This window comes from Corella eumyota, chromosome 2 (genome assembly GCF_963082875.1).
Source record: "Corella eumyota chromosome 2, kaCorEumy4.1, whole genome shotgun sequence".
Lineage (NCBI taxonomy): Eukaryota > Metazoa > Chordata > Ascidiacea > Phlebobranchia > Corellidae > Corella > Corella eumyota.
The window spans coordinates 1,882,552-1,898,707 of NC_137491.1; the positions used below are offsets into that span (position 1 = coordinate 1,882,552).

The following is a 16,156-nucleotide window of genomic DNA, read 5'->3' on the forward strand; positions in this document are numbered from 1 at the left end:
AACTAAACATGCATAAAGTCATGTAAGCAGTTTATAAATAAAGAAAGCATTTTAATCAATAATTTATAAATGCAGAGGTCATATGACCTCAATTTAAAAGATTGCAAATATTATTATTTGTTATAATAATAAAGTGTTTCGTATTTATTTAATTTTTATTTTAAAATAAAATTTTACAATGACAAATATAAGTCTATATGTTAATTTTTGTTTAAAAAAAATTGAAAATAATTTTAAACTTTTTTGCAAATTTTGATAAATAGTTTTGCAAAACAAACAACAAATTATCCTAAACAACACAAAGTGTTTTGTCATGATAAATAAAATTGCATAGAAAATTAATGACATCCTGTTGTTATGTTGCAAGAATAGTACAGTTTGTTTATTATAAACACTAGAAATTACCTAAAATGCTTGAGATTTATAACATTTAAATACATGGTTTTCAACACATTTTAAATTACATTTTAATTCAAAAAATTGATAATTGTTTCATATTTTTTTTAACTAAACCTATAAAGTAGGATTAAATAGTATTTAAAACTAAACATAAAATAGTATTACTAGTTATATATAACCAATATATTAATAGTTAATAAAATATCTCCATTTTATTAATAAAATATCTCCATTAGATATTCATAAGAAGTGTTAATGATACCCCACGACATAAATGACCTTATAAAATTAATATGGACGCCGCGGTATAACTTTCTGAGTTTTTTATTTCGTTCTTTCCAGATTATTTTCCAAGTGCTATTAAAAGTTGGAAACTCACCTCCTAAATTTGACTGCATTCTAGTTTTAATAACATTGACAGGGTAAAATAATGAACTACAGCCAGCCCCAATAAAAGCACCACTTATAAAATCATTTATAGAATTTTGAAAAGTGTTTTTTTCAGCATGAGGTAACATTTCCTTTAAAGGGCCTCTTAATGAAAAATAAATATAAGTAGAAGGTCCGTTTCGAAGCAATATAGCCGTTGTCCCACGGAAATATTCCTTTACTCCATATCTGGAACGTAATGATGTAAAAGCATGGTAGGTGTTACGAAATGTATTGTGATGTTTTGTGTCCATTAACAGAGTCTGGATTCGCTCAAACGGGGCTAGTAACCCCTCACAGCCACCTGCAAACATCGCCGCTAATAGAGTTGCAGATTTATTCTGAAACCCCATTTCGTTAATTAATTTATGATGCATATGATTAAACAACCCGAACATAAGAGCAGTAGATGATGATTTTTGAAGTAATGGTGGCATAAGACCTCTGTATAAATTTAAAACGCCTTCTCTTGCTAATTGTCTTAAGGCATTATTTGTCCGAAAGCCGTACAATTGTTGTCGAAACATAACCTTGTTAACTGGAAACGTAATCGTGATATTAATAAGAGAAGAGCCAGCACCACAAATGAAATGTTTTGAAGAGTTTTCATCGCTTAAATTATTTCCACTTTCCATGCTTGATTTCAGTCTAGTGTTCTTCATATTAAATTAGTTATCCTAATGATAGTTTTTGCAAAATAAAAGCACTTTTGTGCTTTTAACCATAATTTAAAAAGCAGCACCAAACCTAATAAATAATACTCAAATGATTACTAAAAATATTTTTAAATTATTCTTAATCAGCAGCTTAATTATCTGGCAATTATAATCTATAATATCCCAAACTGCCACAGGCAACTCGAGACTGGGTCGGAGTATCTGATGTTACTCTATGTTTAAGTCGCGCATTTGACTTTCCCACATGGAGGACAAAGATATATACGAAGAAAATAAATAAATTCAAACTTTTTTGAATATTTTTTGTCAAGTTTATGTAATAATAAATTGGTTATATAAACCTGAAGTCTGTGCTATTAATTTCTAAACACTAGTCTTTGTACGTTTTAAATGCTAGGTTAAGTTTATACAAATGTAAAAATACAAATTTATACAAATAGTACGGGTAGTGATGATAGTCAGATAGTTTTGTTAGTAATTCACAAAACTGCATTTTTAAAACATAACCTTATCTAAAAAGCGGAGTGCGTTAACGGATAGCGGAGTTTTTTTCTGCTTTTTATTTTAATTGTGGACTATTTTAAGTGACGTCATCGGCATAATACAAAACCTTTCACCTAAATAAAATATGCAATTAATTAGGCATACAACATGGCGGAACTAAATAAACCGGTAATGAAAACAGAAATAACGGGTTTTGGCAGAAATAACGTCACTTACCCTTTGTACACATTTAAATTGCTCCTATCTTAAAGTAAAATCAATTGGCAATCAAATAAATATATATTAAAAGTAAAGCCTAAAACGAAATAAATGTCTTACAATATAATTGTTTCGTATATCTTTATTTTTAATATGGGAAGAATGACATTGCAGCTCAAACAAAGGGTTATAAATGTTACCTCGACCCAGTCCCAAATTTTTCGAAATATCATTAAAAATGTGATCGGGTAACTAATTTGGTTAAATAGTGGATGACAGTGGTATTCTACTAAAACATTTTTAATTAGCATTCTTATGATTAACTTGCGAAATTTGTAAGCCATTCCTTTTTATAGAAAATTGTAATGATCCTGTGACAACATAAGATTGATTGCACTTTAGGTTTCATTATTGTTTGTTTATTCTTTTGATAATTTTTTTTTCGTTTTACGATCTGTAAAATCTATTACCTTTTCCGTTTTAGTAAACAAATATCAAAGCACATGAAAAATATAACCTAAAAAAAGTAATTTAACTTCAGTAGCCAACTTTTAAAATTCAAAAGTCAATTTTGTTGACTCAGAAAGATCAAAGCGTTTTTCAATGCAAAGACTTGTTTGCCTATCTTTTATACAGCGTTAACCTATAGCGCCTTTAATTTAATTTAATCATTTTTAATATCTTAAAATATTTTATTAGCATTCTATAAAGTTTAAGACATTATTTTAAAAAGTTTTTTTCATAAATAGGTAGTAAAAAAGGATATAAAATAACCTTTAGCGAAAATTTAACGTTACATAATAAGGGATAGTTTTTAATAGAATTTATTCATAAGATTTTAGTTTTTACTGTATATGACCTTTTTTAGTCTAATAAGCTAAAATTAAATTACATTTTTAGGTGCGGTATTATCTAAAAAATCAGGACTTAAAAATTAAAAGTGTTTTATGACTAGAATGGGGTTTTCAAGCTTAAGATCGTAAGTATAAAATTGAGTATTATTAATTCTCATAGCAAATTAATTTCGTTTATGCCTATATTTAATAAACCGTATTTATTTTTAGGACGTTGTGCCTTATTTTAATCTTGGTGAGACTCGTTTCTGCACAACCTGAAGCTTTTAAACCTGAAATAATCAAAGTTACTGAAAATATTTTTGTTGCAGTTAACTATGCGATCGCAAACATGATTGTTATTGAAGGTATTTCCTTTTTTAATCATGATAATGACTATTTTAAATTAATTTTAAATTTTAATATCGCAATAAAAGTACAAAAAAAGTTAATTTTGTTTATTATCCTACAAGAAAATTAAATTTTGATTAATTTCTTCAGTTCAAAAAAATTCAGAATATTAAATAAAAAATTTGCATAATCATTGCGTTATGTATAACGTTATAAAAACCTAGGATCACTTGTACTATACGGTCTCTGAACGAACCTTTTTACTGTACTATCCAACAAATCTTGTCTTGACTTTTACAAAGACCTAGTTAAAACTTTGTCGTACTTAACAGCCCCAGCTAATTTTCTCTCGTTCTTTAAATTTCTAAGTTTTATAAGCACCGTACAGTACAAGGTATTTAAAGGCTGAAACAAGTACAGCTTTATATTTTTATTTATAAGTTAAGTGGTTTTATATAACTTGCACAATATTGTTTAAGGCCCAGATGGACTTCTCGTTGTCGACACAACTGAAAATCAGCCAATTGCCTTACAATTAATGGAACAATTTCGAGCACTAACCAACAATAAAACCATTAAAGGGATTGTCATAACACATAATCATGCTGGTTAGTTTTTTCTGTTAAAAAAAAAGGTCCTGATTCCCCTTTTTTCACATTTATTTAACCTCGATATTAAAAGTTAACTTCACGACCTAAACACAGAGTAACATCTGTTACCCCGACTCAGTCGGAAATTGTCTTGGCAGTTTGGAATATTATACATTTATATTTGCCCGCTAATTATTAGCTGCTGATTAACTTGCCTTAGCAAGAGTTCATACAGTTTATAGTGCTTTACTCAAGAGTGCTACAGCATTAGAGCAGGAATTGAACCGGCGACCTCGTGTATTGAAGCCAAGTGTTTTGATCTCTACATTACGCTGTCAGTTCGATTCTCACTGCTTTCATACAAAGGCATTCTTCAGTAGGATGTCAACGTTACTTAATATATTCTAAGTCGATGTTTAAAGCAATGTTACCATGTCACAAGTAATTAATATTAGTAAAAACGTCTTGAAAGAGGCTAAAAATAAGATTTCTGTATAATTTGGATTATTTTACGTTTAAACATACAAATATAACATCATTTATATTAAATTAAGATCACCTTATCGGAGCAGCAGCGCTGTTAAACAAATACCAAACTGCTGAAAATCCAATTGAAGTCTACGCTCATTCCACAAATGTCCAGCAACAAAATAGGATCGGTAAGTTGAAAAATGTTTATATTTACTTTAGATATAAACAAATATTCGTTTTGGTGTCCAGCCACAACATATTTGTGCTTTTGAACTATCTGTAAACGCTGGCCTCAAGGGTAAACAGTGTGGCGTTGATACGGCTCGAACCCTACCCTTTTCAGAACGAAGTTAAAGCAAATATAAGGTTAGGCTGCTAGTCGACATAGCCCTAAAATATTATATTAAAATCGCATTAAATTAACAGTTCTATTTGGTTAAATAGATTTATTATTTGCAAGCCTTAAAAAAATCAGACAAAATTGTAGCAACTGTCAATAACTACTTAAATAATTAAAAAAGAAAATTGTTTTAAATACTTTACCACATTAAGTTTTTATCACAAATCAATTGTATGAAACTTTGCTGTTAACCTAATATTTGAAAATTATTTAATCCTCTAAAACTGCTAACATTTCAATGTTTTTAACATGTAGTATCTTACTTTCGTGTGGGACGACAGTTTGGAATACAGAGCTTAACCCATGACCATGGAGACGGAATCGGGCCTCACCTTAATGCAAATGCAAATATGTACCCTATAAAAGCAAAGCCAACAATAACTTTTAATACCCGCGAAAACTTTACTTGCGCAGGTAAACAGTAGACACTTTTTATTAATTATCATTTATCCTCATAGTAAAAATGTGCAATTTATTTGTTTATACTGGGATTTTTTTATTAATTGTTTATTCTTGACATAAAAATGATATTTTGTCAACTATTAAATTTTATTGCTTATACTAACTTACTCAAGGGTGCTACAGCATAGAAACAGTGGGGATCGAACCCACGACCTCATGTAGTAAAATTCATTTTTCCTAAGTTCAAATAAATACAAGTCATACCTATCCAATGTGTCAAATATACTACGTGGTTTAATGTGTTTTTAACATACTCTTAATGTTATTACGGTGCTTAAAAAAGAGTTAGTAGATTTGTATTCATTTAGGTATTTTATTTGAATTACTCCATATTCCTGGCGAGACAAGTGATCAAATTGCTGTTTGGTTACCCGATAAAAAGGTGATAATGCCTGGTGATAACATTTACAGTGCTTTTCCTAACATTTATGCCATAAGAGGAACTCCATCTAGAAATGTTAAAGACTGGTATCAAAGCATCGATCTTATGCGATATTTAAACCCAGAGTTTTTGGTGCCATCTCATACTCGTCCGGTTAGTGGAAAGGAAAATGTAAGCTCCATTTTGACAGCCTACAGAGATGGCATTCAGTACGTCCACGATCAAACTTTAAGACTAACGGAGCAAGACTATTTCGTTGATGAAATAGTAGAGATTGTTAAGTTACCACCTAGCCTAGCTACACACCCTTATTTAATCGAATATTACGGTACAGTAGCTTGGTCAGTTCGTCACGTGTTTGCATTCTATGTAGGCTGGTTTAGTGGTGACGTCGTCGACCTTAATCCTTTAACTCACAGGGAGCAAAGTTTTAGAATTAAGGATTTGCTTTTACTAGATTCTGATGCTAAACCTGTTAATAAAATGATTCAATCAGCGAGGCAAAGCATCGATAAATCTCAGGACAACGAAGATTTAACTGGTTTACCTTTGGTAAAAGAACTTCAGTGGGCGCTCGAAGTTTCTTCAATGGCATTGTCAATAGCGACAACTAGCGAATACAACAACTCAAAGGCGATAAAGGAAGAAGCACTCCGTAAACTTGGTGATACGCAAGTCAGTGCGACTGGGTTTAATTATTACTACAGCGTTGAACATGAAATGAGAGTTGGCGGGAATTTGCCAAACGTTGGGGCTCGAAGGGCTCGACAGGAACAAAATAAAGATATCACATTTTTTATGGAAAGTTTCGCGCATCGACTAAATCCGGCATTGTGCAACGAGAGCGACACCATAACAATTAAATTCATTCTGACGTCACAACAACAAAGTACAAGTTTCGGGTACGTCACCAGGCATTGCGTTATTGAGTTTCAAACTGACTACGTCGACCAAATGGGTTCGTTTGATGCAGTTGTAACAGCAGACGAAGAAATTTGGAGAAGTGTCGTTCTTAATGAGCTTACACTAGAGGAAGTGCGACCTCAGTTGGATGTTTCTGGTAGTTTTGTGTCCCTGCAAAAGTTTATGGCAGTTGTCGACCCGTTTTATTTTCCACCCAAGCTTGAACCAACTATACCAAACAGCGCCACATCTAATATTAAAGGAAAACATTTTTATCCCTTAAAAATAGCCTTCGTGATTTTTTTTATAATGTTTAAATAAACAAGTTTATGTGTGTAATCAAATTTGAAATAGTAGAAATGTAACAAAATGTATGATCGAGTTGTTTTTTATGTATATTAGCAATATAATTTTTTTAATAGCAATATAATTTAAATGTACTATAATTTAATAATTACAGCATCAATAAACAACTACACCACAAACAGTGTTTTTATTTTGAAATAATGTGTTAAAATATGTCTTTGAATAGGTATTTTCCCAGTAGGGAGATTTTTGCAAATGTTTCTGAATCTTGAAACTTTAAGGTTTGAACAATTAAAGAATAAAGAATGTGGATGCTTCAATTTTTACATGGTATTTTTAAAATTAATTGCATATAAATTTAAAAGGAACTGAATTTAATTAAGTATTATAAACATAGATAAGGCGTCTATTTTTTAAAGTTTTTTTCTGTTATTTATATCTTTTTAATGGGTTCTACGAAATACCACACAGGAACAACCGGCAGCGTGATGTAGTGGTAAGAACACTTGCTACACCACACATGGGGTCGTGGGTTCGATCCCTACTTTATGCTGTAGCGCCCTTGAGTAAGGCGCTATAAACGGTATGAACTCCTGCTAAGCCAACACCTAATCAGCAGCTTAACTATTATGCAATAATAATCTATATAATATTCCAAACTGTTAAAGGCAACTTAAGACTGGGTCGAAGTAACTGATGTTACTCTATGTTTAAGTCGCGCATTCGACTTTCCCACATCGAGGATAAAGATCTATACAAAAAAAAAACTTGATAAAATGTATTTTATATAAATTGAATTTATAGGCCGGAGAAAAGTTTATCTTCTCACAGGAAAAGTTTACTCAATTGGCAGAAAAGGTGAACATTTAAATTCATTTAATTTGTTGTAGCTGTGGACTATAATGTTAAATTTTTTTCTTTTTTATTTGTTAAATGTTTATTAATTTTTCATTTGCTTTTGACTACTTTATATTAATTAAAAACTTAATATAAGCTATACATTAATATCAGGAAAAATTTTGTTCTTAAATTTAAATTTTAATATATTTATTTTCATTTATGCTATCTGTTTTTTATTTCAAATTTGTATTTTATTTAATTTAATTTTGATTTAAGATACTGATATTGTTATACCCAATGATAACTCAATCAGTAGAAAACATACAACAATTGAAATTAAACCATCACAAAATGTAAGTTAAAGGATAATAAGTAATTTACCCTTTTCTGTCTTTAATACTTAGAACTTTACTGACAATTGACCAAAAACCAATTAGCAGGTAAAATATCAGACAATATGGTTTATATTATTTATAAATGACAGCGTGGCGTAGTGGCCAGAACACTTTCTACACTACATGAGGTCCTGGGTTCGATCTTCAGTGATCTCTTGCTGTAGTACCCTGGGGTAATGCACTATAAACGGTATAAACTCCTACTAAGCCAGCACTTAATTGGCAGCTTAAATATCGGGCAATTATAATCTTTATAATATCCCAAACTGCCAAAGTCAACTTAAGACTCAGTCAGGTAACAAATGTTACTCTATGTTAAGGGCCGTGAAACTCTATTCTGATTGTGTTGTCCTTTCCAATTTCTTAAATCAAGAACAAATAAAAATAAAAAACATTAATTAATATATATTTTTTTAAAACAGGAAAGTGGATACCAGATCATATTAACAGATTACTCCAAGTTTGGACTGTTTTATGCAAGGGGAAGTACCAAAGATGATACAAGTAAAGATATGTCATTTATTAAAGTTGTTAAACAGAAAGAATTACAAACTGGAGATGTTTTGAGAATTGGATTACAAAACAGTTTGTTAAGGTAAATGGTAAAATGAAAATTAAATCTGGTTGTATTTTATAGATTTAATAGTAAGTTGTTCAAGTTAAAATAAATTTGATTCATTGTCTAATAAAGAAAGTTTTAAATTATGGTTCCCTTAATTTATATGGTACTTATAATATCGTTTATCTTATATGTTTATCTTAAATGGCTAAATATAAGGTAACTTTTTTTTTATATACTTGTCCTTAATGTGGGAAGGTTAACTTCATGACCCAAATATAGAGTAACATCAGTTAATTTTTCTCAGTCTTAAATTGGCTTCGGCAATTTGTTACTTTTAGCCCAATCTTGAGTTGACTCTTGGCAGTTTTGAACATTCTTGATTATGTTACAATATAATTTACTTTTGACTCTACCAGATTACTACTTATAGTGCCTTTATTGTAAGCAGTAGAACAAAAAAGCAGTGGGGATTAAACCCAGGACCTCATGAAGTAAAGCGAAGTGTTCCTACCAACCATTTCTTTTAAATAAAATTTAAAAAGTTAAAATTTTTCTGATTAATAATTTAAGGTTGGTTAAGGAACCATTGACGGTTGTGACTTCGACGATGAATTCTCAATCTGTACAACAACTTCAAAATGTAATTTCTCTGCTCGGGGGCAGGGTTGTAACTGTTTGGGGACCTGAAGTCACACATTTAGTGACACAAAAAATTGTCCTCAATTTAAAGGTTATTTTAGTTGTTTTTAAATTTTTTGGTGGGTTTTAAGCATATAATCACTAAGACTTATATTTAAATATTTAAAAGAAGATAGAATATATATGGAGTTATATTTATTATAGGTGTCACAAGCTTTAGCATGTGCTTATCCTATAGTTACTGCAGAATATTTCAACGAAGTCAAAAAAGTTTTCCTTAAAGAAGGATTACAATTGCCTGAAACAAATAAGTAAGTTTAACAAAATATATAAATGATGTAAGTTGTTTTTGTAAGGGTAAGAATACAGCTTTTAACAAAAATGTTACCAGCAGCGTGGTGTAGTGGTAAGAACACTTGCTACATCATCATGAGGTTGTGGGTTCAAACCCCACTGATTTCATGCTGTAGCGCCCTTGAGTAAGATGCTATAAACGGTATGAACTTCTGCTGAGCCAGCACTTATTCAGCAGCATAATTATCGAGCAATTATAATTTCTATAATATCCCAAACTGCAACAGGCAACTCGAGACTGGGTCAAAGTAACTGATGTTACTTACTCTATGTTCAGGTCGCGTATTCGACTTTCCCACATCAATAATTAAGATATATACAAAAAAAATGTGCATTTAAGCTATATTTAAAACATTGTAAAAAAGGGATTTAATTTTTGCTCTTTTCTTTAAGTTACCTTCCTGCAGTGAATGAACAAGGTATAAATGAAAATGAATGTTCATTTTTTCCAAATTTACAAAGAAAAATGCTTTTCAATGGAAAGACTTTTGTGTTTCTAAGCAAGAAACAAGTAGGTTAAATTGTTAGTTAATAGGACTGGTAAAAAAATTTATATTGCTCTATGAGTAGTATCTTATTGTTTAATTATAAATTTATTAGACTGCCAATGCGGGCTAGTGGTTAAAACACTTGGCTTTACTACATAAGCCCATTAGTTTAATCCTTACTGCCTTTATTATGTACCTTTTTTAAGTGATGGACTATAAACCATACATAAGCCTGCAGAAACCAACAACAAATTTGCAGATGAATTATCTAGTAATTATTATCAATAATATCCTGAAACTAGCAAAGTCAACTCAAAACTTGATCGGGGTAACACATGTTACTCCATGTTTAGGTCGTGCAGCCAGCCACAGTTTTATTAATATAAATGGTAAACTGGGTTTAGACTTTGTACCTTCCTATATCATAAATAAATATTATTTTCTACAGTACAAAAGATTGAGCCCATCTTGTGAACTAGCAGGGGGTTTAACAACTTTAATCAATGCCGATTCCTTTAACTTAAAAATGGTGAGAAATCCACAAACTTGCGTCATTTTCTGTCCAAACGTTGTAGAGTCTCAAATTATTCCAAATCACAAATATGAAAACTTGCAAGAACAATTAATTAAGTGAGTAATAGTGTCAAAAATTTTGTTTTTTAAGCAACTTTTTAAGAAATATATAAACTGTAGCTGTTAAAAAACATTAATTTTCAATTTGAATAAAATTGTTATTGTCTTATAAGTATATTTAGGTCAAGGCACAACTCCTGTTGCACCAAAAGCTTATTAGTACATTAATTTTTAAAGTCATATATTAGCGATATTTTTATACTCAGAAATTAATAAAGTTGGTGTCACTTAACACAAAAATGATTTCAACTTTAAATAATTTCACCTACTTTTTAAATTATACAACTTTAAAAAAAAAAATTAAAATTAATTAAAAAAAAGAGAAGGGAAGCCCTGTTTGTGATGTAGTAGAAAGTACTAACTTGTATACATTCACTACGCAACTTAGTACTTTCTACATCACACAAAAAATATGGTAACCTGGTTTTTTATGTTAATCATTTTCCAGTATTTTTGAAATTTAAATTCTAAGTACCACAGCCATTTTTTAAAGGTTTTAAAGCCATTTTGTGATTCATTGTCAACCATACTAACATGTTATATATATCACTACAAAATTGCAAAACTCTGTAACATAACACTTTGAACTTTTAAAGTCAACTCGAGATTGGGTTGGTTTAACAAATTTTACACTATTTTTAGGCTGTGAAATTGACCCTTTCATATTAAGAATAAATAAACATAAAAAAAATCAATTTGTTTAATATTTATTTTAGGTCCAACTTTCGTTTTATTAAAGAACATGAAATTTCATTGTCCCTACTGTATATCTCAACTGAAGTTTATTGTAACCCCACTTTTGAGTTAGATATTGACAATTCTATCTTGCAACAACAAAACATAGCTTCAGCATCTCAAGTGTTTACTGAAAAAGTTGAGGTACAGAGTTTAAATACAACTAAAGGCATAATAATAAAAAAAATTAACTGTTAGGCAGCATGGTGTAAGGGTTAATTAGTAGAATGCTTAATAAGATTTGAAACTACTTACATTGGCCCAAGAATACTGAAAGCGTGGTGTAGTGGTCACAACATCTCCTACGTTACATGAGGTCCTGGGTTCGATCCCCAGTGATCTCATGCTGCAGCACCCTTGAGTAAGGTGCTATAAACGGTATAAACTCCTGCTGAGCCAGCACTTAATCAGCAGCTTAATTATCGGGCAATTATAATCTATAATATCCCAAACTACCAAAGGCAACTCAAGACTGGGTCGGAGTAACTGATGTTACTCTTTGTTTAGGTAAAGCATTCGATCTTCCCACATCGAGGATAAAGATATATACAAAAAATAAAGATATGAAAACATATATTTTATATATTGTATCACAAAAAAATAACTTAATTTTATGGCATTAAAAATATTGAAATTTAATACACATAATTTAAAGGGGTTTATAACATAGCAAGTCATAGCCTTTGCAATGTTGATTTATTCTGTATTGTAATGTGGTAATAATTACGTAGAATATTTGTGATTAATTATACAATAATTCAAATAAATTTTAAATTAGGTGAATGAAACCTTGGACTTTAATTCAGAAAATTTTGATCAAAACTCACCGTCAACTTCTGGGACCGGAAAACGAAAAAGGTGAAATAAGTTATTTATATTTTAAATAAATTTGTTTAATTTAAATCATAGTTAATTTCTATTTATGTAGTAGAAACTGTAAACAAATACAGAACATTGGCAAATTTTTACAGTTTTGTCTACCAAAAATAACATCATATATAGTAATTACAAAATTGTTTAATTTATATTTTTAATTCTGTAACATAATTATTATTCCTAATAATACTTTTTGTCTACAGGTCAGTAGAAGAAAATATCACTAAAAAAACCCCTTCGAAATCTGTGAAGACCAATGAAAGCATGTCAGCTGTTGCCGATGACAACGCCGATCCATTTTTTAGCGGTCTTACCAGTTTTCGTAAACCAAAAAAACGACCACCACCTAAATCTGCACCAAAATTTAAAAAGGAAAATCCAATTATTATCATCGACGACGATGATGATGTACCAGTAAAAAAACAACAAACAAATAAAGTTTTAAGCAAGAATTCTATTGGTAAACCGACTTCCGAAGACTGCAATCAAGATTTAAATACTGAGATTGAAAATGGACAAAAATCTATGAGTAACGAATTCAAGTTTCAGCCAATGATGGAATCTACAGAAAAAATTTCTGATGACGAAATTAATTTTGACAATTTTCCTGACAGTTGTATTTCTGATGACAGTTTGTGGGCATGCCGCGATGAAGAAGTAATTACAAAACCATCGTCAAAAGTCAAACATAAAAAAATTAGGCTAACAACTATAGATGATGCTCCAGAAAATTTTCCAAGTCCTGTAAAAAAGTTGGTTCCAAATCCTCAAAGTTACACCGAGTCTGCAAGTGATGGTATTGGTAAACCTAAGTTAAATGAGGATAAACCTAAAAAGGTTTCAACCAGTGTGAAAGTAAAGCAGGAGAATTTGGATTCTTCACCGGTTCAAGTTGGTGATTGGATTAATTCCGTTCCAAGCCAGGTCCTAACTTAAAATCAGTTAAACTAATATTGTTCGACATTTCACTAAAACTTTAGATCACTTGTACTTTACGGTCCTCACTAATTCTCTCTCGTACTTATGGTCCTTGCTGAGTCTCTATCAGACTTTCTTGTCCCCGCTAATTCCGTCTTGTACTTTACGGTCCTCCCTTATTCTTTCTTGTACTTTACGGTTCTAACTAATTTCATCTTGTATATTGCAGTCTTCGCAAATTCATGCTTAACAGTTCTATCTAATTCTCTCTCTTACCCTACGAGACTAGCTAATTATCACTTGCTTTTAATGTTTCTAAGTTTATCAAAGGACAAGAAAGTACAAGTGATCCAAAAGTTTTACTAATTAAAAATGTAAATTAATTACCTAACATCTAAAATTTAAGCATTAATTAAGTACCACAAAATTTAGAATGATGTCAATTATTGTTTTAAATATATTTTAAACATTATTTTAGGTTGTATTGACCAAGGTTAAACAAGAAGAAGACAACAAAGAAAATTTTAACCTTGTTAAAGTTGTTGAAATATCGCTGGTTGTAAGGAAAAATAGAATCCAATCAAACAGTGAATCTATGACATTTCATCAGGTAAATACAAATTACATTTTCTGAGTTACATTTAAACAACAATGGAGGCCATTGTGCATACATTACTTAAACTACATTGGATTGACCTAATAATGTAAATAAACTTAATATACGAACATGCTTGCCAACTCTTGGTAAGGTTTGTAAATAGTGTTAAGAGCGATACAAAAAAACTTTATTTTTACCTCTATGATAAAACTTATTTTAAACTTAGCTGAAAAATCAGCAACTCAATACTTCCTATACTACGTAAGGTCTTGGGTTTGATCCTCGATGATCTCATTCTAAAGCGCCCTTGAGTAAGGTGCTATAAATTATATAAACCTCTTCTGAGCCAGTACTTAACCAGCAGCTTAAGTTTTGGGCAAATATAATTGATAATATTTTGAACTGACAGTGTCAATACTAGTCAGTGTTACAGTTTTTATTCTACACTATAGTCATAAAGTCAACCTTCCCACATGAAGGATAAAAATATATACAAAAAAGGCGACCCTTGCTTTTCGAAATTGTTAAATTTACGTGGTAGACACGGCCAAAAATACATAAATATTTTTTAGGGTAAGAACTTTAAAAAGTTTAGAAAGGTTCTACCAACTTATATGGTAAGTAGCTTCCCACAACAACAACCACAACAAGAATCTCATCAGCTTCCCAGAATTATAGGTGGTAGTGACCTTATCAGGCACGAAAACAGGTTCTTATATTTTGGATTTTTATGTTTTTTTAAAGTGGCTAAAAGTTTCTAATTTTTTAAATACTTTTTTTGTATTACTAAACAAAAATATGATTGTGCTTTTTTTTGCAGGATGGAAGGAGATATCGGATCTCATTGGGAAGTTAGGGAACAAGAAGAAAGGGAGGAAGATTTTGGATTTGAGTTTAGTCAAGATTCAAATCCTTTTAGGTAATTATTTCTCGTCAAATGACTGCATTTTGATTGCGGCAGTTTGGGATATTATAGATTATAATTGCCCGATAATTATGCTGCTGATTAAGTGCTGGCTCAGCAAAAGTTCATGCCGTTTATAGCGCCTTACTCAAGGGTGTTACAGCGTGGGATCAGTGGGAATTGAACCCATGACCTCAATGTGTGGTGTAGCAAGTGTTCTTACCACAACACCACGCTACCGGTCAATATCTAACGCTTTAATAAATAAAATTTTATTTAATTATAGGAAAACCAATAACAGAAATCAACGTCGTAGATAAAGACAACAAAAGACCATAAATATTCTAACTAAAATATTTTGTTGTTATACAATGACCATAAAAAGCAACAAAGGCAACTTGTGAAGTTAAAATAAATATTTTAACATTTATTTTGTTTTTGACTTAGTTTTTTACAGTTCAGTTAAACTATTGTGTAATAAATATGGTCGTATTATAAATATGTGTTATGTTCTTTGAGTTTCTCTTACTAAGTACTCGTGTCGTTAAAATCAACATTAAGTTAAAAACTTGATTAGAAAGGAAAATTTCTTACAAGCCAAAGTTTATTAGGTAGGCCAAAAATACTATAAAAAGTATTATCAGGAAGACTTTAGCAAATATTTGTTAACACTTTTACTTAAACGGTTAAATAAAGATGGTGTTTTACTGTGGCAAGCGCTTAATTCTTAACCGCTTTCCAACGGGTTAAGTTCATACGAGTTCACCGAGCCGACACGTCTTCAAAGTTGGTTCGGGCGTCAAGAAATTAGCGGCAAATGACGACGTTTTACCGGTCAGGCCATAAACAATACAATTTAACAGGCCAAACAACGCAATTTATCGGAACAATGCCAGCAATCAGACTTCTAACCGCTCCACGCCGGTTCTAAAACGTCATCGCAATAGAAGAAACCAAGAAAAGGACGACTCGTATAACCTTCCCGACGCCACCTTGTTTTTATAATTATCCCGCCTTTTGGGTATATAAGCTTGTATTTTATTTTATAAAATCACTTACGCTCTGACGCTCTTGCTCTTACGCTCTTACTCTTACGCTTACTCACTTAGTTGCTTAGTTTTTATTTACTCGCCGACTCTGAAGTTTAGACAACAGCAGTCAAGTCTGGCCTTCCATTTCTGTAGGGTTTTCTTAACGTTTTAATTAAATTAATATGAGTAAGCGTAAGAGTAAGAGCGTAAGAGCAAGAGCGTCAGAGCGTAAGTGATTTTATAAAATAAAATACAAGCTTATATACCCAAAAGGCGGG

The 16,156-nt window shown here is 31.0% G+C and overlaps 3 protein-coding genes across 3 annotated transcripts; 2 read left to right on the forward strand and 1 right to left on the reverse strand.

Moving 5' to 3' along the window:
- Positions 1 to 354: 354 nt before the first annotated feature.
- On the reverse strand, positions 355 to 1,571 carry LOC145743038 (mitochondrial nicotinamide adenine dinucleotide transporter SLC25A51-like). Its single transcript, XM_082560904.1, has one exon. The coding sequence runs from the start codon at positions 1,488 to 1,490 to the stop codon at positions 615 to 617; it is 876 nt and encodes a 291-aa protein (XP_082417030.1). The 5' UTR covers positions 1,491 to 1,571; the 3' UTR covers positions 355 to 614.
- Positions 1,572 to 3,163: 1,592 nt separating this feature from the next.
- LOC145741221 (linear primary-alkylsulfatase-like) lies at positions 3,164 to 6,920 on the forward strand. Its single transcript, XM_082558769.1, has 6 exons — positions 3,164 to 3,186; positions 3,272 to 3,408; positions 3,871 to 3,999; positions 4,536 to 4,640; positions 5,108 to 5,266; positions 5,623 to 6,920. The coding sequence occupies exons 1-6, from the start codon at positions 3,164 to 3,166 to the stop codon at positions 6,918 to 6,920; spliced, it is 1,851 nt and encodes a 616-aa protein (XP_082414895.1).
- A 230-nt stretch (positions 6,921 to 7,150) lies between these two features.
- On the forward strand, positions 7,151 to 15,315 carry LOC145743129 (uncharacterized). Its single transcript, XM_082561032.1, has 15 exons — positions 7,151 to 7,235; positions 7,710 to 7,763; positions 8,022 to 8,098; positions 8,563 to 8,735; positions 9,273 to 9,432; positions 9,546 to 9,652; positions 10,089 to 10,206; positions 10,632 to 10,813; positions 11,533 to 11,695; positions 12,330 to 12,409; positions 12,631 to 13,351; positions 13,824 to 13,955; positions 14,516 to 14,652; positions 14,764 to 14,862; positions 15,134 to 15,315. Exons 1-15 carry the CDS (start codon positions 7,211 to 7,213, stop codon positions 15,165 to 15,167), a joined length of 2,262 nt encoding a protein of 753 aa, XP_082417158.1. The 5' UTR covers positions 7,151 to 7,210; the 3' UTR covers positions 15,168 to 15,315.
- Positions 15,316 to 16,156: the final 841 nt, after the last annotated feature.

Excerpts from the sequence above, each read along its gene's own strand:
- LOC145741221 (XM_082558769.1), top strand. The coding sequence starts at position 3,164 with ATGGGGTTTTCAAGCTTAAGATC. Across the intron at positions 3,187-3,271 it reads GGGTTTTCAAGCTTAAGATC|GACGTTGTGCCTTATTTTAA; the intron begins GTAAGTATAAAA and ends ATTTATTTTTAG. Across the intron at positions 4,000-4,535 it reads CATAACACATAATCATGCTG|ATCACCTTATCGGAGCAGCA; the intron begins GTTAGTTTTTTC and ends TATTAAATTAAG.
- LOC145743038 (XM_082560904.1), bottom strand. The coding sequence starts at position 1,490 with ATGAAGAACACTAGACTGAAATCAAGCATGGAAAGTGGAAATAATTTA.
- LOC145743129 (XM_082561032.1), top strand. The coding sequence starts at position 7,211 with ATGTGGATGCTTCAATTTTTACATG. Across the intron at positions 11,696-12,329 it reads TGTTTACTGAAAAAGTTGAG|GTGAATGAAACCTTGGACTT; the intron begins GTACAGAGTTTA and ends ATTTTAAATTAG. Across the intron at positions 13,352-13,823 it reads TTAATTCCGTTCCAAGCCAG|GTTGTATTGACCAAGGTTAA; the intron begins GTCCTAACTTAA and ends ACATTATTTTAG.